Source organism: Podarcis tiliguerta, assembly GCF_965153285.1.
Source record: "Podarcis tiliguerta genome assembly, chromosome: 7".
NCBI classification, from domain to species: Eukaryota; Metazoa; Chordata; class Lepidosauria; order Squamata; family Lacertidae; genus Podarcis; species Podarcis tiliguerta.
Window position 1 is genome coordinate 15040710 of NC_139540.1, and position 21689 is coordinate 15062398.

Consider the following 21689-nt stretch of genomic DNA (forward strand, 5'->3'; position numbering starts at 1 on the left):
AGAATCTCGAAACAAAAACAAGCTTTGCCCTTCCGGGAAATGCTTGATCTCTCCGGGCCGGCGGCGCGGGAGCCCTTCTGCTTTAACCAACTCCGAAGTCTCGAGCTGCGCGCCCGTCTCCAAACTCGGGCTGCCTCCTGCGCCCTTGCGCCGGAGTTTCCTCCTTCCGCCCGCCCGCCCCGTCGGTCCTTCCCCCCCCCCACCCCGCCTGGTTCTCCCCACTGCTCCTCCCCTCGGCTCGCCACGCTGCAAGGCTGAGAGCGCTCGGGGGCTCTCCCTGGTCCCTCCCTCTCCTCCTCCTCCCTCGTCCTCGACGCCTCTCTCTCTCTTTCGCTCGGGCGCCGAGGAGAAGTCTTGCGCGCTCCTCCGCGCGCCCTCTTTCGCTTCCCTTGCCCGTCCGCCTGTCTGTGCGCGCCCTCGATCACATGGTGCTTCGAGAAATGCTCCAAAGATGGCGGTAGCGGCGGCCGGAGGGGGAGGCGGCGTCGGCCGGGTGCAGCGCAGTGGCGCGCTGGAAGTTTTGGTGCGCGACCGGTGGCACCGGGTGCTGGTGAGCCTGAGCGACGAGGCGCTGGTGCTGAGCGCCGACGAGGGGGGCGCTCCCGCCGCCGCCGCCTACAACGGCATCGGGGCGTCGGGCAGCAACGGCAATGGGACTTTCTGCAGCGGGGCAGCGCTGGGTCCGGCGTCGGGGGGCGCCTCGGGCGCCTGCAGCCTTTCCGGCGGGGGTTCTCCGGAGTCGCCGTCGGGGGGCGGCGGCGGTATGAGCCCTAAATCGGGTTTGATGAGCGGGGTGCGCACGGCTTTCACCGACCTGCCCGAGCAAGTCCCCGAAGCTATCTCCAACAAGAAGCGGTGCGTCAAGGTGCTCAAGCAGGAGATGGGCGGGCTGGGCATCAGCATCAAGGGGGGCAAGGAGAACAAGATGCCCATCCTGATCAGCAAGATCTTCAAAGGGCTGGCCGCCGACCAGACCCAGGCGCTCTACGTCGGGGATGCCATCCTGGCCGTCAACGGCACGGACCTGCGCGACGCCACCCACGACGAAGCGGTGCAAGCGCTCAAGAGGGCGGGCAAGGAGGTGGCGTTGGAAGGTAAGGGGTTAACAGGGCCAAGTCCTGCAAAGTTTCCTAAGAAAGAGACGGGGCGGGGGGGGAAAGTGAGCTGGTGGAGCGCACAGCCCTGGCCCCCCAAATCGTGAAACGCTTCGCGTGTGTGTTCTGTGTATGAAGAGAAAGGCTTGTTTTTGGTTTAAATCTGGGCTGTGCGCCAGAGGCGCTCTTCACATGGCGAGAGGCGCTCTTGCGCTTTTAATCGCTTTGAGTGAAAGGCACCCGGGGCTTACTGGGGGCAACGTCGGGTCCACCTGCTGGGGGTGCGTGGGAATGTGCGCGCGCGCGCTGACGCCGCTCTGACTTTGCAAAGCATTTCGCCCGTTGGCATTGGAAGGTAGATGGCTGCACTTGCTTGCAGAAACAACCACGGTATAGTGTTTGCCTGTGGTGTTTGGCGGTAGCCAGGGTGGGTGCCTTCCACATACAGATGCACTCGCAACTTGCTGTGGCCAGGGATGATGGGAGTTGTAGTCCAACAACATCTGGCGGGCCCCACTTTGGCCAGCGTTGCTATACTCACCCCCGTGGTGCAGCCTGTTGCCTGTCACGTCGACAAGTTTGCCGGGGCTTGCTCACGAGTAAATGAGTGGTGGATCATCCCCGTAAGGGCATGTGTGCTAAAGAAAGGCTTCGGGTTTGTAACAATGTTTATCGTTTAAAGATACATAGTAATAATAAAAATAAGTGAGAAAAACGAAAGGTGTTGGATTTTGCTGTGCTTGGAGCTCTTTGGGAACTGGCAAGGTGGGTTTTGAAGCTACTTCTGCAGGACTAGCACTTCTTAACCAGAGCGGGTTGAGCATCTCTTATCATTCTCTTGCTGGTATTGAGCCTCCGCCTTGAAAACACATTATGGTGTTAAGTTCCTAGGATATGGTTTGTTATTACTGCGCAGGTGAGGAGAGCCATGTGTTCTTTGCCTGGCTGTATTAAGGTGTTTGGGCTTGAAGCAAAATACACAATTAGGGGCTAATCCCCTAATTGGAGCCCGCAGTCCTAAGCACACACTTACCTGGGAGAAATGAACCTGACAGAACAGGATGAGATTTACTACCAAGTAAACACACATGCTGCAAACTGAGATTGGAAAGGACCTCTCTGTTTCTCTCGGAGAAACCGTTCCTGGCTTGTGCATGTGTGGAGCCTTCTTTGGAGCAGAAAGAACAGGCAGCAGGGAAAGTGTTAAGTGTGTCTCCCCACCCCCCCAGCGTTGTCCTTTCTGCACCCCCCCCCCCCTGCAACCTCTGCTCCCAATTGCTCACTCCAGATTCTGGCTTTGGATTGTAGAAAGAAGAGAGAGAGGAAGATTAGGGGAAAGTTGCATGTTTTTATGTTCAGTGTTGCCTTGCATAGTATGGTGGTGAGATTGCTGGACTAGGATGCTTGGAGGCCAGGTTTCAAATCCCCACGCTCAGCTATGAAGCTCGCTTTGCGACCTTGGGCCACATAACCTTCTCTCAGCTCAGCCTACCTAACAGGATTGTTGTGTGAGCATAAAATTGAGGAGGGAAGACAACCGTGTCTTTATCTCCTCGGAGGGATATCAAAACAATCAGTAGATAAAATTTAAAAAAATGAAATGAGAGACAGTCTAGAGCAGGCACCCCCAACCTGCGGCCCTCCAGATGTTTTAGACTACAACTCCCATGATCCCTAGCTAACAAGACCAGTGGTCAGGGATGATGGGAATTGTAGTCCAAAACATCTGGAGAGCCGAAGGTTGGGGATGCCTGGTCTAGAGGTAGAATATGCCAGGACAAAAGTCAAGGGTAGACAGGAATTTTCAAGCCTTCGTATGTGAATATTGAAACGACACAGTGTGTGTAAAAAGCATGAGGATTTGTTTCATCCGAATAGGGGGCAACAGCTGAGCAGAGATACCCTCAGTGTTAAGTGTGACAGCCTCTCACAGCCATTTGCAAGCACATCTAGCAAAACAGGATTAGGGGCTTCACCAAAGGTAAAGAGAGGTGGGTTTGTTTGTTTATTTATTTACTTAAAAAGAAAAAGGATGACAATTGGGAGATGCTTTCGGGAGATCCCTCTGCTGGTCCCCCCCCCCAATCCTGTGTGACACCTTGTAAGTTAATAAGGGGTTAACTTCTAGAACTTTGCCATCTTATCTGTTGAAACAGAGAACAGTGGGTCAGATCAGGTCTTTCTGGCAAGGTGTGTAGTAGATAAAGCAAGCTTGGCTGGATACTTTTTGTTTCCTCATATCCGAGGAGCGCTGTTCGTTTAAACTACTCTAAAGTTCAGCTCTTTTTGCAAGTGTCTGTCTGTCCGCCCCCACAACTGAAAATGTGAATGCAGATGTCGGAACTGCATTGGCTAAGAAGGTGCTGCATGCAAAATGGTTTGCTTTTTTACCCTGCTGTCAACAAACCCTCCAGGCCTCCTACATTTTAAAAAAGGCCGTCTTACGGCCCAGTGATATTTAATCGCGAGGTGAGGCTTCCTTCCAAATAAGAGCATGCAAGATTTAGTGGTGCTTGTGAGAAGACATTCAGGTCACAAACGTCCCTCTCCAAACTCACAGAGATTAAGGGTTGTGCAACTCTAGATTCAAAGCTTGATCAGAGATGAGTGACAAAGTTGTCCTGTGTGCTCTGTTTGAGCAGGAGCAGTCTGTGTGATAAGCAAAGGTTAACAGTGTTCTGCAGCAAGGGCATTGCCCTGTGGACCAAAGTTGAGGAAATCACAACTTTGGGTGTGCAAAACCTCTGCCTAGTACCCTCCAGCTGTTGTGGGCTAGAACTCACATCGGGCTTAGCTAATGTGGCTGATTCATGGATAGTGGGTGCTGTAAAAGGTAAAGGGACCCCTGACCATTAAGTCCAGTCGTGACCAACTCTGGGGTTGCGGTGCTCATCTCGCTTTATTGCCGAGGGAGCCGGCGTACAGCTTCCGGGTCATGTGGCCAGCATGACTAAGCCGCTTCTGGAGAACCAGAGCAGCGCACGGAAACACTCTTTACTTTCCCGCCGGAGTGGTACCTATTTATCTACTTGCACTTTGACGTGCTTTCGAACTGCTAGGTTGGCAGGAGCAGGGACCGAGCAACGGGAGCTCACCCCGTGACGGGGATTTGAACCATCGACCTTCTGATCGGCAAGTCCTAGGCTATGTGGTTTAACCCACAGCGCCACCCGCGTCCCTGGTGGGTGCTGTAGTCCAACACAATGTGGACGCCACCATGTTAGAGAAGACTGGGGGTAAGAGAACAGAGATGATAATTGTCAGCCCTCAAGAGAGATTATGGCAATCTTTGTCTTAATTGCCCCTCCCTCCCTAACTTTGAAAACTATGGACCACATTTTTAAAAGGTTTCCGAAATGGGACTTGGAAGAAGGGTTACACCTAAAAGTTGTTGCTTCTCTCATCTTGGTGTTTGTCAAAAGTAACCTGTGAGGGCAGACCCCCAGGGGCCAAACAGCAAAAAGTTGCAGGAACAAAACATTCATTTTGTGTTTTTTTAGAGAGAGAAAATGTCCTTGGTGATAACTTGCTTGCACACACAAGTTCATTGTCCTAGAGATTCCCGACCTCCAGTTCGTTGGCATTTGTGAAGAAGGTTGACAGGCAAAACGCCACTCGAAATCCCCTGTCTTCTTTTGAAAAAGGTTTGCTCAAATATATGGCAGCAGTCGAAGCCTTGAAAAATTAATTGGAACAGAATGATGGAGTAACCGTGCTTCAGGAAGTTGTAAAGCTCGTAAAACCTCTGTAGTTGGATCAGGGGTTGGAGTTTGCAAGCTTTTGTGTTTCACAGAACTCCTCATGAGGCAGAATCATATGTCCTAAGAGACTACACAGGCATCTGCACCCTCCCCCTTCCCGTCTAGAGATTTAATCCTCTGTTGAAACTTTAGTGATGCTATGAAAGCCAGGTGGGCCAGAACAAAATCAACACACACCTGTTGCGTTAAACAGAAGCTTGGTATGTAGAAGGAAGCACATGAAACGTTATTCATCATTCACAATCATCTACAAGTGTCAGCAGATCAAGCTGATGTGAAATGCATAGGAGCAGGAAGCTGTAAAAAGTTGACCACCCCAGTAGAACCTAACTAGCTGATCGGGTGAACCATAGTTACGGGTATTGTTAATAAGAAAAAAGAAAAACTGTGTATTCATGTGTTCAATGACAAGTGGCTTTAATGAAAACCTTGGAAGTTGAAGAGTTGTAGGTAGCTTGAATATGTCCTTCACAACACAGTCAACATGATTTGCATATGCAGTCGTGCCTTGGATCCCGAACGCCTTGGTAGTCGTCCGTTTTGGCTCCCAAATGCCACAAACCCGGAAGTGAGTGTTCCGGTTTGCGAACATTCTTTGGAACCCCGAAGTCCAACGGGGCCTCCGATTGGTTGCAGGAGCTTCGGAATTTTCGGAAGCTGAACATCCGGCGCTGCTTCTGATTGGCTGCAGGACACTCCTACAGCCAATTGGAAACCACACTTTGGTTTTCAAATGGTTCCGGGGGTCGAACGGACTCCCGGAATGCATTCTGTTCGAAAACCAAGGTACTACTGTATTGTTGTCCACCCCCACATTTTTCCTTCACAAAAACCCTGTAAGGTATAGGTGAATGGCCCAAGATGACTGAATGAGTTTTGAGGCTGATCAGGAACTGAACTGTGTTTGCTTTCTTCATCGCACTGCACTGTGGGAACTGTGGAACATACTGCAATCCTATGTATCTTTACTTGCAAATACCGTAAGCCCCAAAGAGTTTAATGGGACATTCTGTCTCGCAGGTGTGTTTAGGATAGCACCAGGAGGCTAAAATACCATCCGTGGTTGGTTTGTTTTTGCAGTAAACCCAACTGAACTCATTGGGACTTATTTCTGAGGAAGCATGCCTAGAATTGGCATGCATCTTACTCTGGATTTGGGCTGTCTTTGAGCTGCTTTGCAGTGAATCATCTGAAAGGTTATCAATGGCTATGTTCTGCCTCAACTGTCAGAGCCATTAGGTAATTAATGGGGTTTCAGTTTAGAGATGGTCTTTAAAGTCTGTTCAGGAGCCAGTGCCATGGGAGGGCCTCTTCAAGGAAAGTTGTAGAAGTTTGTTTCGCATGCACCACCCACCTTGCTTTCCAGTTGTTGCCGCTCTCTGCTTCCTTTGCAAACTAGAAACTCGCAGGGGTCTGTATCTGGCCCTGGGCTGCTGATTCCTACTTGGATGTCTAGCAATGGACACGTTTGCTAAACAGATGCCCAGGCGGGCGAAGCGAGGTTTGCATTGCGCTGTGCGGTGTTTCATTTTCAGAGAACAATTCCTGGCAGGTTGCAGATTGTGCGACATCTGCTTCGCCTTGGCTAAGTCTCTCATCTGGTTGGCATGACCCAGAGCCCTGGTACTGCTATAACTGGCGAGGTTCAGAATTGCAAATCAGGCTTGCTGAAGTCATGAGACTGGCTTAGAGAGAACCCTCAAACATTTGAGGGTTGTTGTGGGGTTTTTTTTTCTCTTTTAAAAAAATCCTTTCTGATCCCCGATCCTCCTGAGAACATAATTGGCACCGTGTTGTCTCATTTGAAACTCTTGTATTTTAAAAAAAGATTAAGAGCTTCAGCATTCCTTTAATACAAGGCCATGTGTGTGTCTCCTATATGCATGATCCCAGGGTGCTTTCTTACATTCCACTAAAGTCTTGGAGATTTAGGCACTTAACTTTCTCCAGATGAACTGTCCCACCCTGCTTACGTTATGCACATGGCTAGTTAGCCCTTTCTCATCTTGACAAATCAATTCATGCATGATTTTATTTTTTTTGCGTACGAGTGCCTGCCACGGGAGAAAGGGTGCGGAGGATTAATTAAAATCAGTTGCCGCAGACAGCTGATTGCAGACTGAAGGCACTGGCGATGTATTTTGGAGTGGAAGAATTCTTGGTTTCAGTTCATATCGGCCCCACAGGACAAACTAAAAATGAAGAGTGAGCGTTTTAGCCGAGACTTTGGCAGCTGAGGCTGATGAACTCTGTATGTTGTGAGAACGGAAAGTGAGATCCCTGGCCTGCAATCCTGTAGAAATGGGCCCATCTGACTCTTTCTGTTCATCCATTTGGTCCTGGCCTTATTTGATTGCCTCCTCCACCCTTCTGGTGAGCTGGGCAGTTCTTGGAAATATCTGCTGTGGCAGGGAGCACAGAAAGGGGGCCATGTTCTGCCACAGCCTCGTGGGGATGAATGGGTATGTGGGCATAACTTCGGAGAGAATTTGGCCTTTGCTGTTTAGTTGATGATTGATGTGAGCAAACAGTGCTTTCTGAAGTACTTTTCCACAGCTGCAGCAACTCACACTCCAGCCTGGACATGCTGTACTTCAGAGGCAGCTATGTTTCCTTGAGGAGCAAAATATGAAGGTATCTTGAGAGTAGAGTCCCTCTCTCCTAAGTTTAGTGCTGTGCAGCAAACTTTAAGGGCCCAGAAGGTAACCGGGTCAAACCCGAGTAAGGATGCTTTCTTGTGAGGGCAGGTGAACCAGGGACCATGCAGATGTTGTTACCAACTTTCCTAGCAGTGCAAAGTTAGTCTGCACAAGTGACCAGCCTGCACACAAAATTTGTGACAACGGCTGGGAAGGGTGGCCTAAGGACCTGAGGGGGGAAAAACCGACTGCTTTTTCAATTTCATAAACGTTTCCTTTCCTTGCCGTGAGATTTACAAGCCTAAACTATTCCAGTGCCTGCAGAAGTAGGGCAGGAATTTCAGTGTGTTTTTGAAAATTGGCTGCGTATTGTGTCCCCAGGAAAAGAAAAGAAAAGCTTCCCTGAAAGTTTAGCTTTCATTTAAAAACAAGCAAGCAAGTCTCTGTTCCTTTTTACTTGGGAGAAAGCAGGCAGGCAGTATTCTTCCCACTATCTCATTAAGGAGAAGTCCGGCTCCTCCCTTTTAGCCTTCTGCTTGACTCCAGAATAACTGAGAAGCTCTAGGCAAGATATCTTGCTTCTCCTCATCTCTCCCCAGCCCCAGTCAACATGGGAGTTGTAGTCCAGATGTTGTGGAGGGTAAAGGTAAAGGGACCCCTGACCATTAGGACCAGTCATGGCCAACTCTGGGGTTGCAGCGCTCATCTCGCTTTATTGGCCGAGGGAGCCGGCGTACAGTTTCCGTGTCATGTGGCCAGCATGACTAAGCCGCTTCTGGCGAACCAGAGCAGCTCACGGAAATGCCGTTTACCTTCCCACCGGAGCGGTACCTATTTATCTACTTGCACTCCGTGCTTTCGAACTGCTAGGTTGGCAGGAGCTGGGACCAAGCAACGGGAGCTCACCCCGTCGTGGGGATTCAAACCGCGGACCTTCTGATTGGCAGGCCCTAGGCTCTGTGGTTTAACCCACAGCGCCACCCGTGTCCCATTGTGGAGGGTACCACACCTAAATAATTCAATGTACTTATAGAATTCTATTCACCTGCCTGCATTCAGGTTCTGGCAGGAAGGTCATTGGACTAGGCACCTCAGTATTGTCTATACTGACTGCCAGCGCCTCTCCATGATTTCAGGCAGGGAGTCTCTTCCAGTCCTTGCAGGAGATGCTAGGGATTGAACCTAGGACCTGCTGCACGCCAAGCAGTGTTAGAAATTAGCCAGGTGCCGCTAGGCGCGTTTTGCTGCTGATGCTGGTCCAGTTGTGACCACATGGATGCCAGGTTGGCGGCTGACATCTCCATCTGGCTGGCTCCTCCAGCTGTCTTAAGCAGAAGGGCATATTACTGCATTTATATCCCACCTTTTTCTCCAAGCAGCACATGGTTCACCGCCTCCTCGGTTAATCCCTACAACGACCCTGTGAGGTAGGTTAAGAGGCTGTGACTGACTCCAGGGGTCACCCAGTGAGCTTCATGAATGAGTGGGGATTGGAACCCTGATCTCACAGGTCCTAGTCTGACACTCTAACCCAGGGTGAGCAGACTTTTTCAGCAGGGGGCCGGTCCACTGGCAGAGAGCCAGTGTGGTGTAGCGGTTAAGAGCGGTAGTCTCGTAATCTGGGGAACCGGGTTCGCGTCTCCGCTCCTCCACATGCAGCTGCTGGGTGACCTTGGGCCAGTCACACTTCTTTGAAGTCTCTCAGCCCCACTCACCTCACAGAGTGTTTGTTGTGGGGGAGGAAGGGAAAGGAGAATGTTAGCCACTTTTAGACTCCTTAAAGGGAGTGAAAGGCGGGATATCAAATCCAAACTCCTCTTCTTCTTCTTCACTTGTCGGGGGCCAGACTATATTTTGAAAAGAAGAAGAAGAACGAATTCCTATGCCCCACAAATAACCCAGAGATGCATTTTAAATAAAAGGACACATTCTACTCGTGTAAAAACACGCTGATTCCCGGACCGTCCGCGGGCCGGATTTAGAAGGCGATCGGGCCGGATCCAGCCCGCAGGCCTTAGTTTGCCTACACAATGCTCTAACCACTACACCACACTGGCTTCCTAGAGTACTTCTGCTATGAGGCATCTGTACGAATTAAGTAGGTAGGTAAATAAATATCAGAAAATCAAAATGTCAGAGAAGGATCTGAAATATTTCAAGCATGAAGCTTGAATTTGTTTTGTTCTGGGTTGTTTTATTTGATGCTTTAATGTGTTGTAAAAAGCTTTGGGATTTTTTCTTTAAAATATGAAGAGGTATACTAATGAAATTAATAATAATAATAGTAAGTGCCATTGCAAGAAGAAGAAGAAAAGTACCTAGACATTCCAATGTGGCGACTGCAGCTTGGGTTTAAGGTGCCATTTGGTGATTAACTTACATATCTGAGTTTCTAACACTAATGTCAAGCTGATCCTCTGCTACTGAGCCACAGCCCTTCCGTGAATTCTGCATAGATTTCTGACTACACAGCGCCTAGGACTTGCTGATCAGAAGGTTGGCGGTTTGAATCCCTGCAACGGGGTGAGCTCCCGTTTCTCGGTCCCTGCTCCTGCCAACCTAGCAGTTCAAAAGCACGTCAAAGTGCAAGTAGATAAATAGGTACCGCTCCGGCGGGAAGGTGAACAGCGTTTCCGTGTGCTGCTCTGGTTCGCCAGAAGCAGCTTAGTCATGCTGGCCACGTGACCCGGAAGCTATATGCCGGCTCCCTCAGCCAATAAAGCGAGATGAGCACCGCAACCCCAGAGTCAGCCACGACTAGACCTAATGGTCAGGGTTCCCTTTACCTTTACCTTTCAGCTTCTCCTGCCACGAGTGCTGTGTACCCTCCAGGCACCACCACAAAGCTTTTGCAGGCTACAAGGCTTGAGAGGGAAGCGTGTGTTGGATGTGTGTGTGTTGTCCTCTGCAGAAAAGTATTGTGCAAATTAGGAAGTTCGTTCGAAGCAATTTTGATGAGATCTGGCTTCCCCTGCACCGAGCAATCTTTTTTTGCTGGGGCTGTTTTGAAACCTCCTTTCGTAACTGCAATCAGAAATTGCATCCACTGGTTTCCCCACCACTAAAAGCTTGGGCAAAGAGAGGGAGATGGCTCAGACCTCACACTGAGAACGATCTAGCTCCCATTTCAGTAGATGGCAATTTGGAGCCTGTGTCCTTTATCTTCCTTTCTCCCTAAAAGTGGCCTCCTGGTGGGGGGGTGAATGCATATTAAAAACACTCAGCATGGTAGGAAACACGGACATGGGTATGGACAGGAGTCAAACCTCCAGAAAGGCAGTGGCGTAGTGTGGGGGGTGCAGGGGGGGCTGGCCGCACCGGGTGCAACATCTGGGGGGGGGGCGCTCGCACTCGCAGCTCTCTGCCCCTACCTGGCTCACTTACGCTCTCTCACTGCAGTGCTGGCTGTGCGAATCCGATCTGAGCCGCTGGGTTGCCGTCCACTGTGGGGGGGGGGGGTGCCAGGCGTGTGGTGCGGTGCGGAGAGAGAGCGAGGGACTATCTGGGGGAGGGACAGTGCAGCGGGGGGGGGGGGGGGCTGCAAATTACTTGCCTTGCCCCGGGTTAGGGGGCGCAAATTACTTGCCTTGCCCTGGGTGCTGACAACCCACGCTACACCACTGCAGAAAGGGGTCCTTGATTAAGAAGAAGAAAATTGGCAGGACAAAGGGATGTTGCCAACTGCCGTGCCAAAGGTATTGCTTGTTTCCTTGCACTGTTACGGTGAAAGGTACAAGATCTGGTGCAAGGTGCTCTTTTAACACTCCGCAAAGCTGTCACAATAGCCTGTCAATCTCCAAAGAGTGCAAGTTGGGAAACCTTCGTGTGTTGTGCCGTAGAAGCAACCGAGAGTTTGCTGGAGCCTTAAAGACTAACACAGAATTATAGAATTGAAGAGTTTGGAAGGGACCCGAACACGAAGTGCTGGTGAAAGGGTTCGGACACTGGCAATGTTGATGGCCGTAAATTCCAAATTGGGCAGGGAAAAGTCAAGGAGGCATGCGGAGAGGAATGGAATGTCGATCGCTGCTCAGAACGACGTTTGGCCGGCTTAGGGCTGCGCAGCGAGACTCTTGTACGGCAAAGAATGCATAGCTTTAGTGTTTGCACAACTGAAGCATTTCCTTATAAGTCTGTTGCGTACACACAAGGGGACAGAAGCACGTCCTCCGTTATTCCCTAGGCGTTTGCTGTTAGCTGGGTAACTTGCACATCTGACTCCGGGCTTTATGATCCCTACATTCCTGTAAAATAAATACTTAGCAGAAATCCCCTGGGTGGTTTTTTTGTCCTTGCTCCATTTGAGAAAAGCGGATGTGTGAGGTTGCCTCCAGACTGTCACTGTTTCGGCAGGGGGAGTTTAGGTTTATGCACTGAAGTGGACGAAAGCACTCTCTTGCAACAAACCCAACTTTAGAAAACAACTTTTTGTGGTTAGGAAAGTGACGGGGAAACACACCAAAAAGTGTACCACGAGCGAGTGACAGGTGGATGTAAAACTTCTACCGGATTGTCTTGCCTTGGAAATGGAGTGGATGAGAGCCAGTAAACTGAAGCTCAATCCAGGTAACACTGAGGCCTTGTTAGTAGGTGGTTCCCTAGACCGCATAGCTGGGAGGTGGCCTGTTCTTGATGGAGTTCTATGTGGGGCTGCCTCTGAAGATGGTTTGGAAACTTCAGCTAGCGCAGACTTCAGCAAACAGGTTCCTCAGATGATTTGACCATATTGCATGTATCCTGGCCCGACTGCACTGGTCACCAGTTAATTTCTGGACCCAATTCAAAGTGCTGGACCCCTGCAATCATCATCCGAGGCCATTCTTCATGTGCCTCCTCCATGTGAGATCCCAAGAGTGGCAACAGAAGAACAGGGCCTTTTCTGCAGTGGCTCCCCATGAGTGGAATGCTCTCCCCAGGGAGTCTCACCAGGCGCCTTCATTATACGTCTTTAAGTGCCAGGCAAAAATGTTCCTCTTCTCTCAGTACTTTGGCTCGTTGAACAAATTATGACCTTTTAAACCGTGTGTGGAGGTTATTGTTTTTGTTTGTTACTATGTATTTTTGTGTTTTTATATTGTGTTTTTTTATATTGTGATCCTCAGATGAAGAGCGTTATAGAAATTTAATAAAGAAGAATAATAATAAAAGAATCAGGACAGTATTCAGGCTAGGATGACGGAGCGGTCCCTGCTACTTATACAGTGGAACCTTGGTTCTCAAACTTAATCCGTTTCAAAAGTCTGTTCAACTCCCGAAACCGTTAGAAAACCAAGGTGCAGCTTCCAATTGGCTGCAGGAGCTTCCTGCACTCAAGGGGAAGCCATGTCGGACGTTCGGCTTCCAAAAAAACGTTCGAAAACCAGAACACTAATTTCCTGGTTTTCAGCATTCGGGAGCCAATTTGTTCGTCAGCTGAGCCGTGCGAGAACCAAGGTTCCACTGTACCATAATGGTGATGCAGAGATAGATTCACTGAGGGACGGGGGCCGTGAATAGGGGACTTCCCCCATGAAAAAAACCACCCTGCTTTAAGTCAGCTCTGCTATGAGATGCAGAAGGTGGGAAGGAAATGAGAATCGCATGGGGCTGCTGGAACACTCGAAAAGCCTACTCTGAGAAATCTACTTTCCCTGGAGTTGTAGAAGGGCCATGTAAAGATTTATATTCTTTTTATTGAAGAATATTATCTTAAGACCTAATGTATCTTGTACGCAGCATAGAATTTATCCCTAGGAGTGTTTTAATAAGCCTAATAAACTTCTCCAAAAATAAAAGATGGTATGTACAGAGAATGTATTTCTGCCTGTGGCTTTTTCTGTGTGCAGAGCGCCTGAATTTTAAACATGCGTTCCTTAACCGCATATAGTAACTCTGAGGCAACATAAGTGCCAAACCTGCATTCTGTAATTCCGCTGAATTCTTTTCCAATGAGATCTATTATGCATGCAGGAAGCGACCCCCCCCTCCCCATGATCCTTCCTTCCATAGCTGTCAACTTTTCCCTTTTCTTGCGAGGAATCCTATTCGGAATAAGGGAATTTCCCTTTAAAAAAAGGAAATGTTGACAGCTATGCTTCCTTCCCTCATGCTACATTACCAAGGGAGTTGCAAAAGGTGGAAGGGATAGGAAAGTTAGTTTTTTAAAAAAAATAAAGTTGGTTTTCTTGTGATAATTTTTTAGCTTTCCTCCTATGCTAAATTTGGTCTGTGATCAGCAAAAACATCTGGAAGATACTGGACTGGACATCTATCTCTCCAGTTTCAAGCCATCTTCAGCTATTTGCAGTAAAGCTGTGCCAAATATTATGTTGCGGTGGAAAGGAATGAAAACACCCTTTAAAGTTGGGGGGGGGAAGCGTGGGAAATTTCTGAGATTATTACTATTATTATTATTTTGTAGGGCATTATTTTATGTCAGTTCTAGGTGTTGGCCAAGGTTGTTTGTTTTTTTACTCACCCCTCCTCTAGGTTTGCACTTTTTTTAAAAAAAAAAAAAGCCTTGCATCATCTCTGATACTAGAATGTGTCTCTCAGGCCCCCAAAATGGCACAGTTCCTGGTATGTTGTTGTTGTTTAGTCGTGTCCGACTCTTCGTGACCCCATGGACCAGAGCACGCCAGGCACTCCTGTCTTCCACTGCCTCCCGCAGTTTGGTCAAACTCATGCTGGTAGCTTCAAGAACACTATCCAGCCATCTCGTCCTCTGTCGTCCCCTTCTCTTTGTGCCCTCCATCTTTCCCAACATCAGGGTCTTTTCCAGGGAGTCTTCTCTTCTCATGAGGTGGCCAAAGTATTGGAGCATCAGCTTCAGGATCTGTCCTTCCAGTGAGCACTCAGGGCTGATTTCCTTCAGAATGGATAGGTTTGATCTTCTTGCAGTCCATGGGACTCTCAAGAGTCTCCTCCAGCACCGTAATTCAAAAGCATCAATTCTTTGGCGATCAGCCTTCTTTATGGTCCAGCTCTCACTTCCATACATCACTACTGGGGAAACCATAGCTTTTACTATACGGACCTTTGTTGGCAAAGTGATGTCTCTGCTTTTTTCTGGTATAGGGGGAGAAATTTCTCAAACCCCGAATTTGAGAAATTTCTCCCTCTAGACCAGGGATGGCCAGGCTTTTCCTCCCCAAGGGCCACATTCCCTTATTATAAACCTTTGGGGGTGGCTGGGGAGCACACCATAGGTGGGTGGAGCTAAGGGCAAAAGTAGGTGGAGCAAACTGTGGCTAATTTGCTTAGTGCTTTTGTACAGCAGCCTAACTTCTAGACAATGAGATCAAAAAGTCTTTGCATCCCAGTCAGATACGCAGAGTACAAATAATAAAATTATTAAACACAATTATCCCTATGCCTTTCTCCATCCAGAAAAAGCATGAAATGTTCTCATGGGACTTTTGTGAACGATCTTCTGTAGGTGTGGCTGCAGCATAGGGCATGTGTATGTGTGTTTGTGCTGGACTTTCCGCATTGCATTAGCTTCTAATCATTTCACACTAGATTAGAAATGACCTGGAAAAAACTTAAGGCCACTTCAACAGTGTTCGAAACCAGCCAGGCACATTTTGTACCTGGGTTTCGACCACTTGCGACCAAGTGAAGATGCCTGTGTTATGTACTGAAGTTCTCACCCTGGGCCAGCAGGGGGATACTGTAGATAGTTTTCACTCAGGTCCACATATGCAAATAAGGGATTGAAAGTGATGTTCAGTGATTGGATAGTTACAGAAAATGGTTACTGTTGCATTCTAGTGGAGCTCTGTATAAGCAGACTGGCTGAACCCTTCAGTTCAGTTCTGTTCTGGCCTGTGAATAAACAAGAGCTGTTTGAAGAATCACTGTGTCGTCTGATATGTTCACCCACAACTTAACAGCCTGGGTGCCAGGATGAAGCCTGACATCTCCAGAATCTGCAGTTGCATGCCTGGGGACCCATGGATATGGATAGTGTTTTCAAACACTAATACCCCATCCTATAGAATTCTATCAGTTATATTTTGTCTGCACAATCGGAATGAATTTCTGGAAGCAAATTGCTTTTCCTGTGCAGCCTGAGCAGGAGCTGTCGCCTTTAAGGAAAAAGAGGTCGGAATAGGCCAATATAGATGTGGACTGTCCCTGGATCAAGGGACTTTTTTCTTTAAGTTCTCAAAGCTCTTAACCTAGCTCAAGGTTGTCGTCTGAACTGGCCAGATGTTTAACTGAGAATCCATCACAATCAGTCCATTGTTTTAAAAGCAAGAGTTGAGCAAGTAGACATTCTGTTTTAGCGGTTGCAACCTTGGTTTAAGAAGTCGTTGGCCCCTAGTTTATATATCTATATACAGTGGTACCTCGGGTTACAGACACTTCAGGTTACAGATGCTTCAGGTTACAGACTTTGCTAACCCAGAAGTAGTACTTCGGGTTAAGAACTTTGCTTCAGGATGAGAACAGAAATCATGCTCTGGCGGCGTGGCAACAGCGGGAGGCCCCATTAGCTAAAGTAGTGCTTCAGGTTAAGAACAGTTTCAGGTTAAGAACGGACCTCCAGAACGAATTAAGTACTTAACCTGAGGTACCAATGTACAGTGGTACCTCGGGTTACAGATGCTTCAGGTTACAGACTCTGCTAACCCAGAAGTAGTACCTCGGGTTAAGAACTTTGCTTCAGGATGAGAACAGAAATCGTGTGATGGCGGCAGCGGGAGGCCCCATTAGCAAAAGGGGCACCTCAGGCTAAGAACAGTTTCAGGTTAAGAATGGACCTCCAGAACGAATTAAGTTCTTAACCCAAGGTACCACTGTAAGCCCCAATGAAATCAGTACAAATGAAGTCCATAGTTTAATTTTAGTATGCAACCCTGAGCACATTCAGACTTATTTAAATGAATGAGACTTGCTCCTCAGTAGGTATTTTTCAGGTTAGGCAGCAAGTCCCATTGTATATAAGCGTGCACCTTGGAATCCATGCAATGTTGGAAGGGTTCTTTTTTTTGACTGATTCTTACAAGCTGTAAACTTACCACATGAAAGAGCCTTACAGACACTCTGTGGTTTGTGGGCTGTATGCTGTCCGCCCCTGTAATTGAGACGTTTGCTTAGAAGTGCGGTAGAACGCAGTTGACCAAACAAGTAACACAGATTCATCATTCTGCTCCCAAGCCAAGTTTCCAAAAGCGCTTGCAAATTCTCTACTCTCTCTCCCTCTGTGCATTTCTGTTTTGTTGTGTGTTCATGGAATAAACAGTAGTTCCTGGGGGGGTCAGAATGGAAAACAGTCCATTCTTAAAGGAACGGGGAAAATTCAAGCCCAAACTGGCTTTGGGTGCTTTTAAGACAAGGAAGGAAGGAAACTAGGCAAATAAAAGGCCTGTATAAAATAGGAGTTTCCTTGTGATTCATCTGCATTGTCATTAAAATTAATTGGAAGGGAGATGGCTCACAGTCGGCATCGACCACATGTAGCAAAACGGCAAGTTCTGCCCTCAAGCATTTTCGGAGTTGCTTCTGCCAGTTTTTGTTTTACTGTAAGAATCTGAGCTTTTGACTGTGGTTCACTACAAAGGGTTCCAGGACACTTGCTGAGTATTGGATATCTGTATTTTATTTTGTGGGAAGCGGGTGGCGCTGTGGGTTAAACCACAGAGCCTAGGACTTGCCAATCAGAAGGTCAGCGGTTCGAAACCCCGCAACGGGGTGAGCTCCCGCTGCTCGGTCCCTGCTCCTGCCAACCTAGCAGTTCAAAAGCACGTCAAAGTGCAAGTAGATAAATAGGTACTGCTCCGGCGGGAAGGTAAACTGTGTTTCCGTGCGCTGCTCTGGTTCGCCAGAAGCAGTTTAGTCATGCTGGCCACATGACCCGGAAGCTGTACACTGGCTCCCTCGGCCAATAAAGTGAGATGAGCGCCGCAACCCCAGAGTCGGCCATGACTGGACCTAATGGTCAGGGGTCCCTTTACCTTTTTCATTTTATTTATTAGAAGGACCTCTGGTCACAGGGGTTGCAGCGGAAAGGTCTGGTTGAGGCCCTGAAGGCTTGGCAGTCTCAATGTAAGCATATGCTGCCCAGTGAATGTGCTTCTGTTCACAAAACCACCTATTCGTGGTCTTTTGCATTTCCTCCTCCACCATTTCCTATCTCTTTTTCCTTGCCCCAACCTGCCAATCAGCTTTCTGTAGCTGTCCAGCATGCTCTGTCCTCACTTTTGGGGGCTCCCTCCTTCTCTTAGCTCCCCGCTCCCTTAAATATTTTTCTCTGCTTCTGCAAACCCTGCTGTGTGCACCAGAAAATGGGCAAAAGGTCATTTTTCTCCTTCCTTGTGCCTTAATCACCACTGAAATGAGTCATTAACTTATTAAGATTTGCAGGTCAACCTATCTGCAAGAGCTCTTGGCAACCTGTAATCTTTTATCAGGCAATGATACTGTTTTACTAGGTTATTAATCCTATGTACGGAGGGCTGAGCATGTTAGGTAGCTGTGGAATGCTTAAACAGTGACTGGCTACAGGATAGGGGGGCAAAGGAATGGTGTAGCGTGGAATACAGCATAGTTGGTTGCCTAGAGCATGCCATGCTGTGACATTTTGTTGCAGTTCTTGCTTAACATGAATAATAGCTTGCTGAAACTGGTAGGTGTTATGTACTGAAGTTTTCACCCTGGGCCAGCAGGGGGATACTGTAGATCGTTTAGGTCCACATATGCAAATAAGGGATTGAAAGTGACGTTCAGTGATTGGATAGTTACAGAAAGTTGTTACAGTTACATTGTAGTGTAGCTCTATATAAGCAGGCTGGCTGAACCCTTCAGTTCAGTTCTGTTCTGACCTGTGAATAAGCAACAGCTGTATGGAGAATCGCTGTGTCGTCTGATATGTTCACTCACAACTTAACAGTAGGTGAAATACAGTAGTGCCCGCAGTTGAAATGCACTCTTTTTCATCCTTACAAGGCAGTGTTAGTGACCATCACTCCAGTTCAGGGTCTCCAGTGTGCATCAGCAGCCTCATTGTTCGTATGAAGCTCTGCCCAAGTGTCAGAAAAGCACTGGGGACGCAGAGTCTTTTGCCTCTGCAGGCGCTAAAAATGTATGCTTCTCGGACCAGATGCCTCTGCTTGCGAGGAATTATTTGTGAACTTGATATTCCTTTCTTCCCCTCTTCTCCTTCCAATAGGGCAGTGTGTTTATTTTTATTTCCCCCCGGCACATTTCTCTCCTCAAATCCTTCCGAAAACTGCAGAATATGAAAATAGTTCAAGCATCTGGCCCAGAAAATGCAATTTTGGAGTCTGTTAAGCATTTTTCTCCTGCAGCGTGGTGTTTTCGGATGCAACTGTCAACTCTTGTTTCTCACTTCCCTCATGTTTGTCCATCTTTGGCATCAATTGAAACTGAATAATGATTTGAACACACACAGTCAAGGAATGAGTGTGAGTTTAGAAATAATCTACACTGCATGCAAACCTTCCTTCTTTTTTAATTCCACGAGGCCCGGTGTAAAACTCCAGAATAGTTCCATAACACTTACCTGATCTCTTATTTCAAAAATTGATATGTGTTGTGGGTTTTTTGGTATGGCTTTACGTGTGACTTTTGTAAACCTCCTGATGTAGATTTTTAAAATAGAAGTATAAATTACAATTGCATCTTACAGAAGGGTTACGTTTTGGGGGCGGCACATACATGCAAAAACATGTACGGTAGACCCTTGAGTAACGTAAACTTTGGGTTGCGAAAGCGGCAAACCTGGAAGTATTTTTCTGGATTTCGCCGCTTGCGCATGCACAGAAGCACTCTATTGTGCCCCGTGTAGAAGCGGCACCTCTCGATATGGATTATTTAGGGTGCTCACGGACCCCGGAATGAATTAAATTCGTATCCAGAGGGTCCACTGTATACTCAAACCACCCATTAATGAGCTCTTAAGGACCCAAGCGATTCCTGTTGCCTAAAAAACTCACTTACCAGTTGCAGCCCTGACTTCACTCATTGGCTAAAAACACAGAAAGCCAGGAGCAGCCAGGCTGGCCCATTCACAAAATCCTGTGGAAGGGTACCTGCACATTTTGTTGCATAACTTTCTTCCTAGGAGGGCCGGAGACTTACTTGAAAAAGAAAGCTCAGAGTCTTTGGCTCCTGCTGGGAATACCAGCGAAAGCCTTCACGAGTGCCATGGTGCCTGCAGGCGCCCATCTGGCGCCCCCGATGTAGTGGATTTTTATTTTCTTTTGCAGTCCCCATAACTGCTTGGAAACACAGTAGTAAATGTGTTCTGGGATTGGGGGTGGAGGGAGACTTTGTTCCTTTTGAGAAACTCTTAACAAAAGGCACCTCTTAGGGCTCTAAAGTGCCCGATCCTGCCAGTACAATGCGGTTCAATTGTCCAAATCTCTTGCCTCTGGAGCTAAGCCCAGATTTGGGGTCATTATGTCCATTCTTCACAGCAGTAGTTTTGCAGAGGTGGAAGCCTTGGTGGGGGGGGAGGGGGGGAGAAGCTTTAGGCTTTCAAGGCCTCTGGTTTTTCAATCCAAGTACATTCTCTGGTGACACAATCTTGGTATTCAGGTAGGTAGCTGTGTTGGTCTGACGCAGTCGAAATAAATAAAAATATTGTCCAGTAGCGCCTTAGAGACCAGCTAAGTTTGTTCTGGGTATAAGCTTTTGTGTGCATGCACGAAACAAACTTAGCTGGTCTCTAAGGTGCTATTGGACATTTTTATTTATTTATTACGATCTTGGTATGTCATGAAAAGGGATGTGGGTGGCGTTGTGGGTTAAACCACAGAGCCTAGGACTTGCCGATCAGAAGGTCGGTGGTTTGAATCCCGCAATGGGATGAGCTCCCATTGCTCGGTCCCTGCTCCTGCCAACCTAGCAGTTTGAAAGCATATCAAAGTGCAGGTAGATAGCTAGGTACCACTCTGGCAGGAAGGTAAAAGGCGTTTCCGTGCGCTCCTCTAATTTGCCAGAAGTGGCTCAGTCATGCTGGCCACATGACCCAGAAGCTGTACGCCGGCTCCCTCGGCCAATAAAGCGAGATGAGCGCCGCAACCCCAGAGTCGGCCACGACTGGACCTAATGGTCAGGGGTCCCTTTACCTTTATGTCATGAAACCAGGTTCTTGGGACTTTGCAGGAGAAGGAAAGATTTGGAGTGCTTATGAGTAAAATCTTGGTTCTTTGGCAGCATGGGTATGCAAACTCACCATTTGCAATTGCAATAGCCAAGCAAGTGCTTCTCCTGTGACTTTTGCAGCCTGTCTTCAGAGAGTGCATTGCAGGCCACCAGTCCTCTTCTTCCAAGGAGGCCTCTTCAGGGTTTGAGTCAGCTGAGAGCCGAACAATGATTCCCCCCCCCCACCGAATGTTCATCAGGATCCAACTCTTCATCATTTATTACAGATGCAAAAGGATTTTGCAATAGCAAATGTTAGCTATATCATAAAAATACTATCTGAAGAAGTGTGTATGCACACGAAAGCTCATACCAATAACAAACTTAGTTGGTCTGTAAGGTGCTACTGGAAGGAATTTTTTTTTAAATAGTATGTAAGATTTGGTATGTCAAGATCATTGTTACCCACGGTTTCTTTGCTTCCTGCACCAAGTTTTTTGGGGGAAATCTCCACTCCCCACAAGTCATTGGATCCATAAATATGAACATTTTGGAAAAGAAAATTAAGTTTCAGAATGATACTCCTCTTTATGGCATGAAGAAGAGGGATCCATAAGACCTGCCGTCCTCCAGGCATGAGATGTTTGGTTTGTCTAAAGCTTTAGATCTTCTGGGTGTGGAATTAAAGCCATTGAGTTTACTTTGGATCATTACACACAAATAGATTTAGGGTGTATAGCCTTTGGGGACCAGCCCTAAACATAAGCCATGCAAATTGTTTGTTGGCTTCTTTGATTAATTCCCCACCCTTCCTCCTAAAGGAGTCCATGGCAGCAAACACACCAGTGGTCTTAACATCTAAACAACGTCAAAAGCACGTGGTTTATTTCTAGCCCATAAGTGTCCAGCTTTATCATAAGATTGTGCAGGGCCTTTAATTGGTAAGGTTTTTGTTCTCAGTAGAGTGACCCAGAACAACCTGCTTGAATCTGAATTACCCTGGCTTTCTTGTCTGGGTTATGGAACACTGTGTTATACATAGGCATTGTGTTCCTCTAACAAAGCTGTCTTTGCTTCTTCCAATGCCCCCCTTCCTTTTC

The 21689-nt window shown here is 47.7% G+C and overlaps 1 protein-coding gene across 1 annotated transcript in view; it reads left to right on the forward strand.

The window, feature by feature from the left end:
* The first annotated feature begins 225 nt into the window (after positions 1–225).
* SNTB1 (syntrophin beta 1) overlaps positions 226–21689 on the forward strand; it is a 110267-nt gene continuing 88803 nt past the window's right edge. The window contains exon 1 of the mRNA XM_083450586.1: positions 226–1094. Within this exon, the coding sequence (XP_083306712.1) occupies positions 452–1094 (643 nt within the window). The 5' untranslated portion in view covers positions 226–451. The remainder of the gene's footprint in view (positions 1095–21689) is intronic.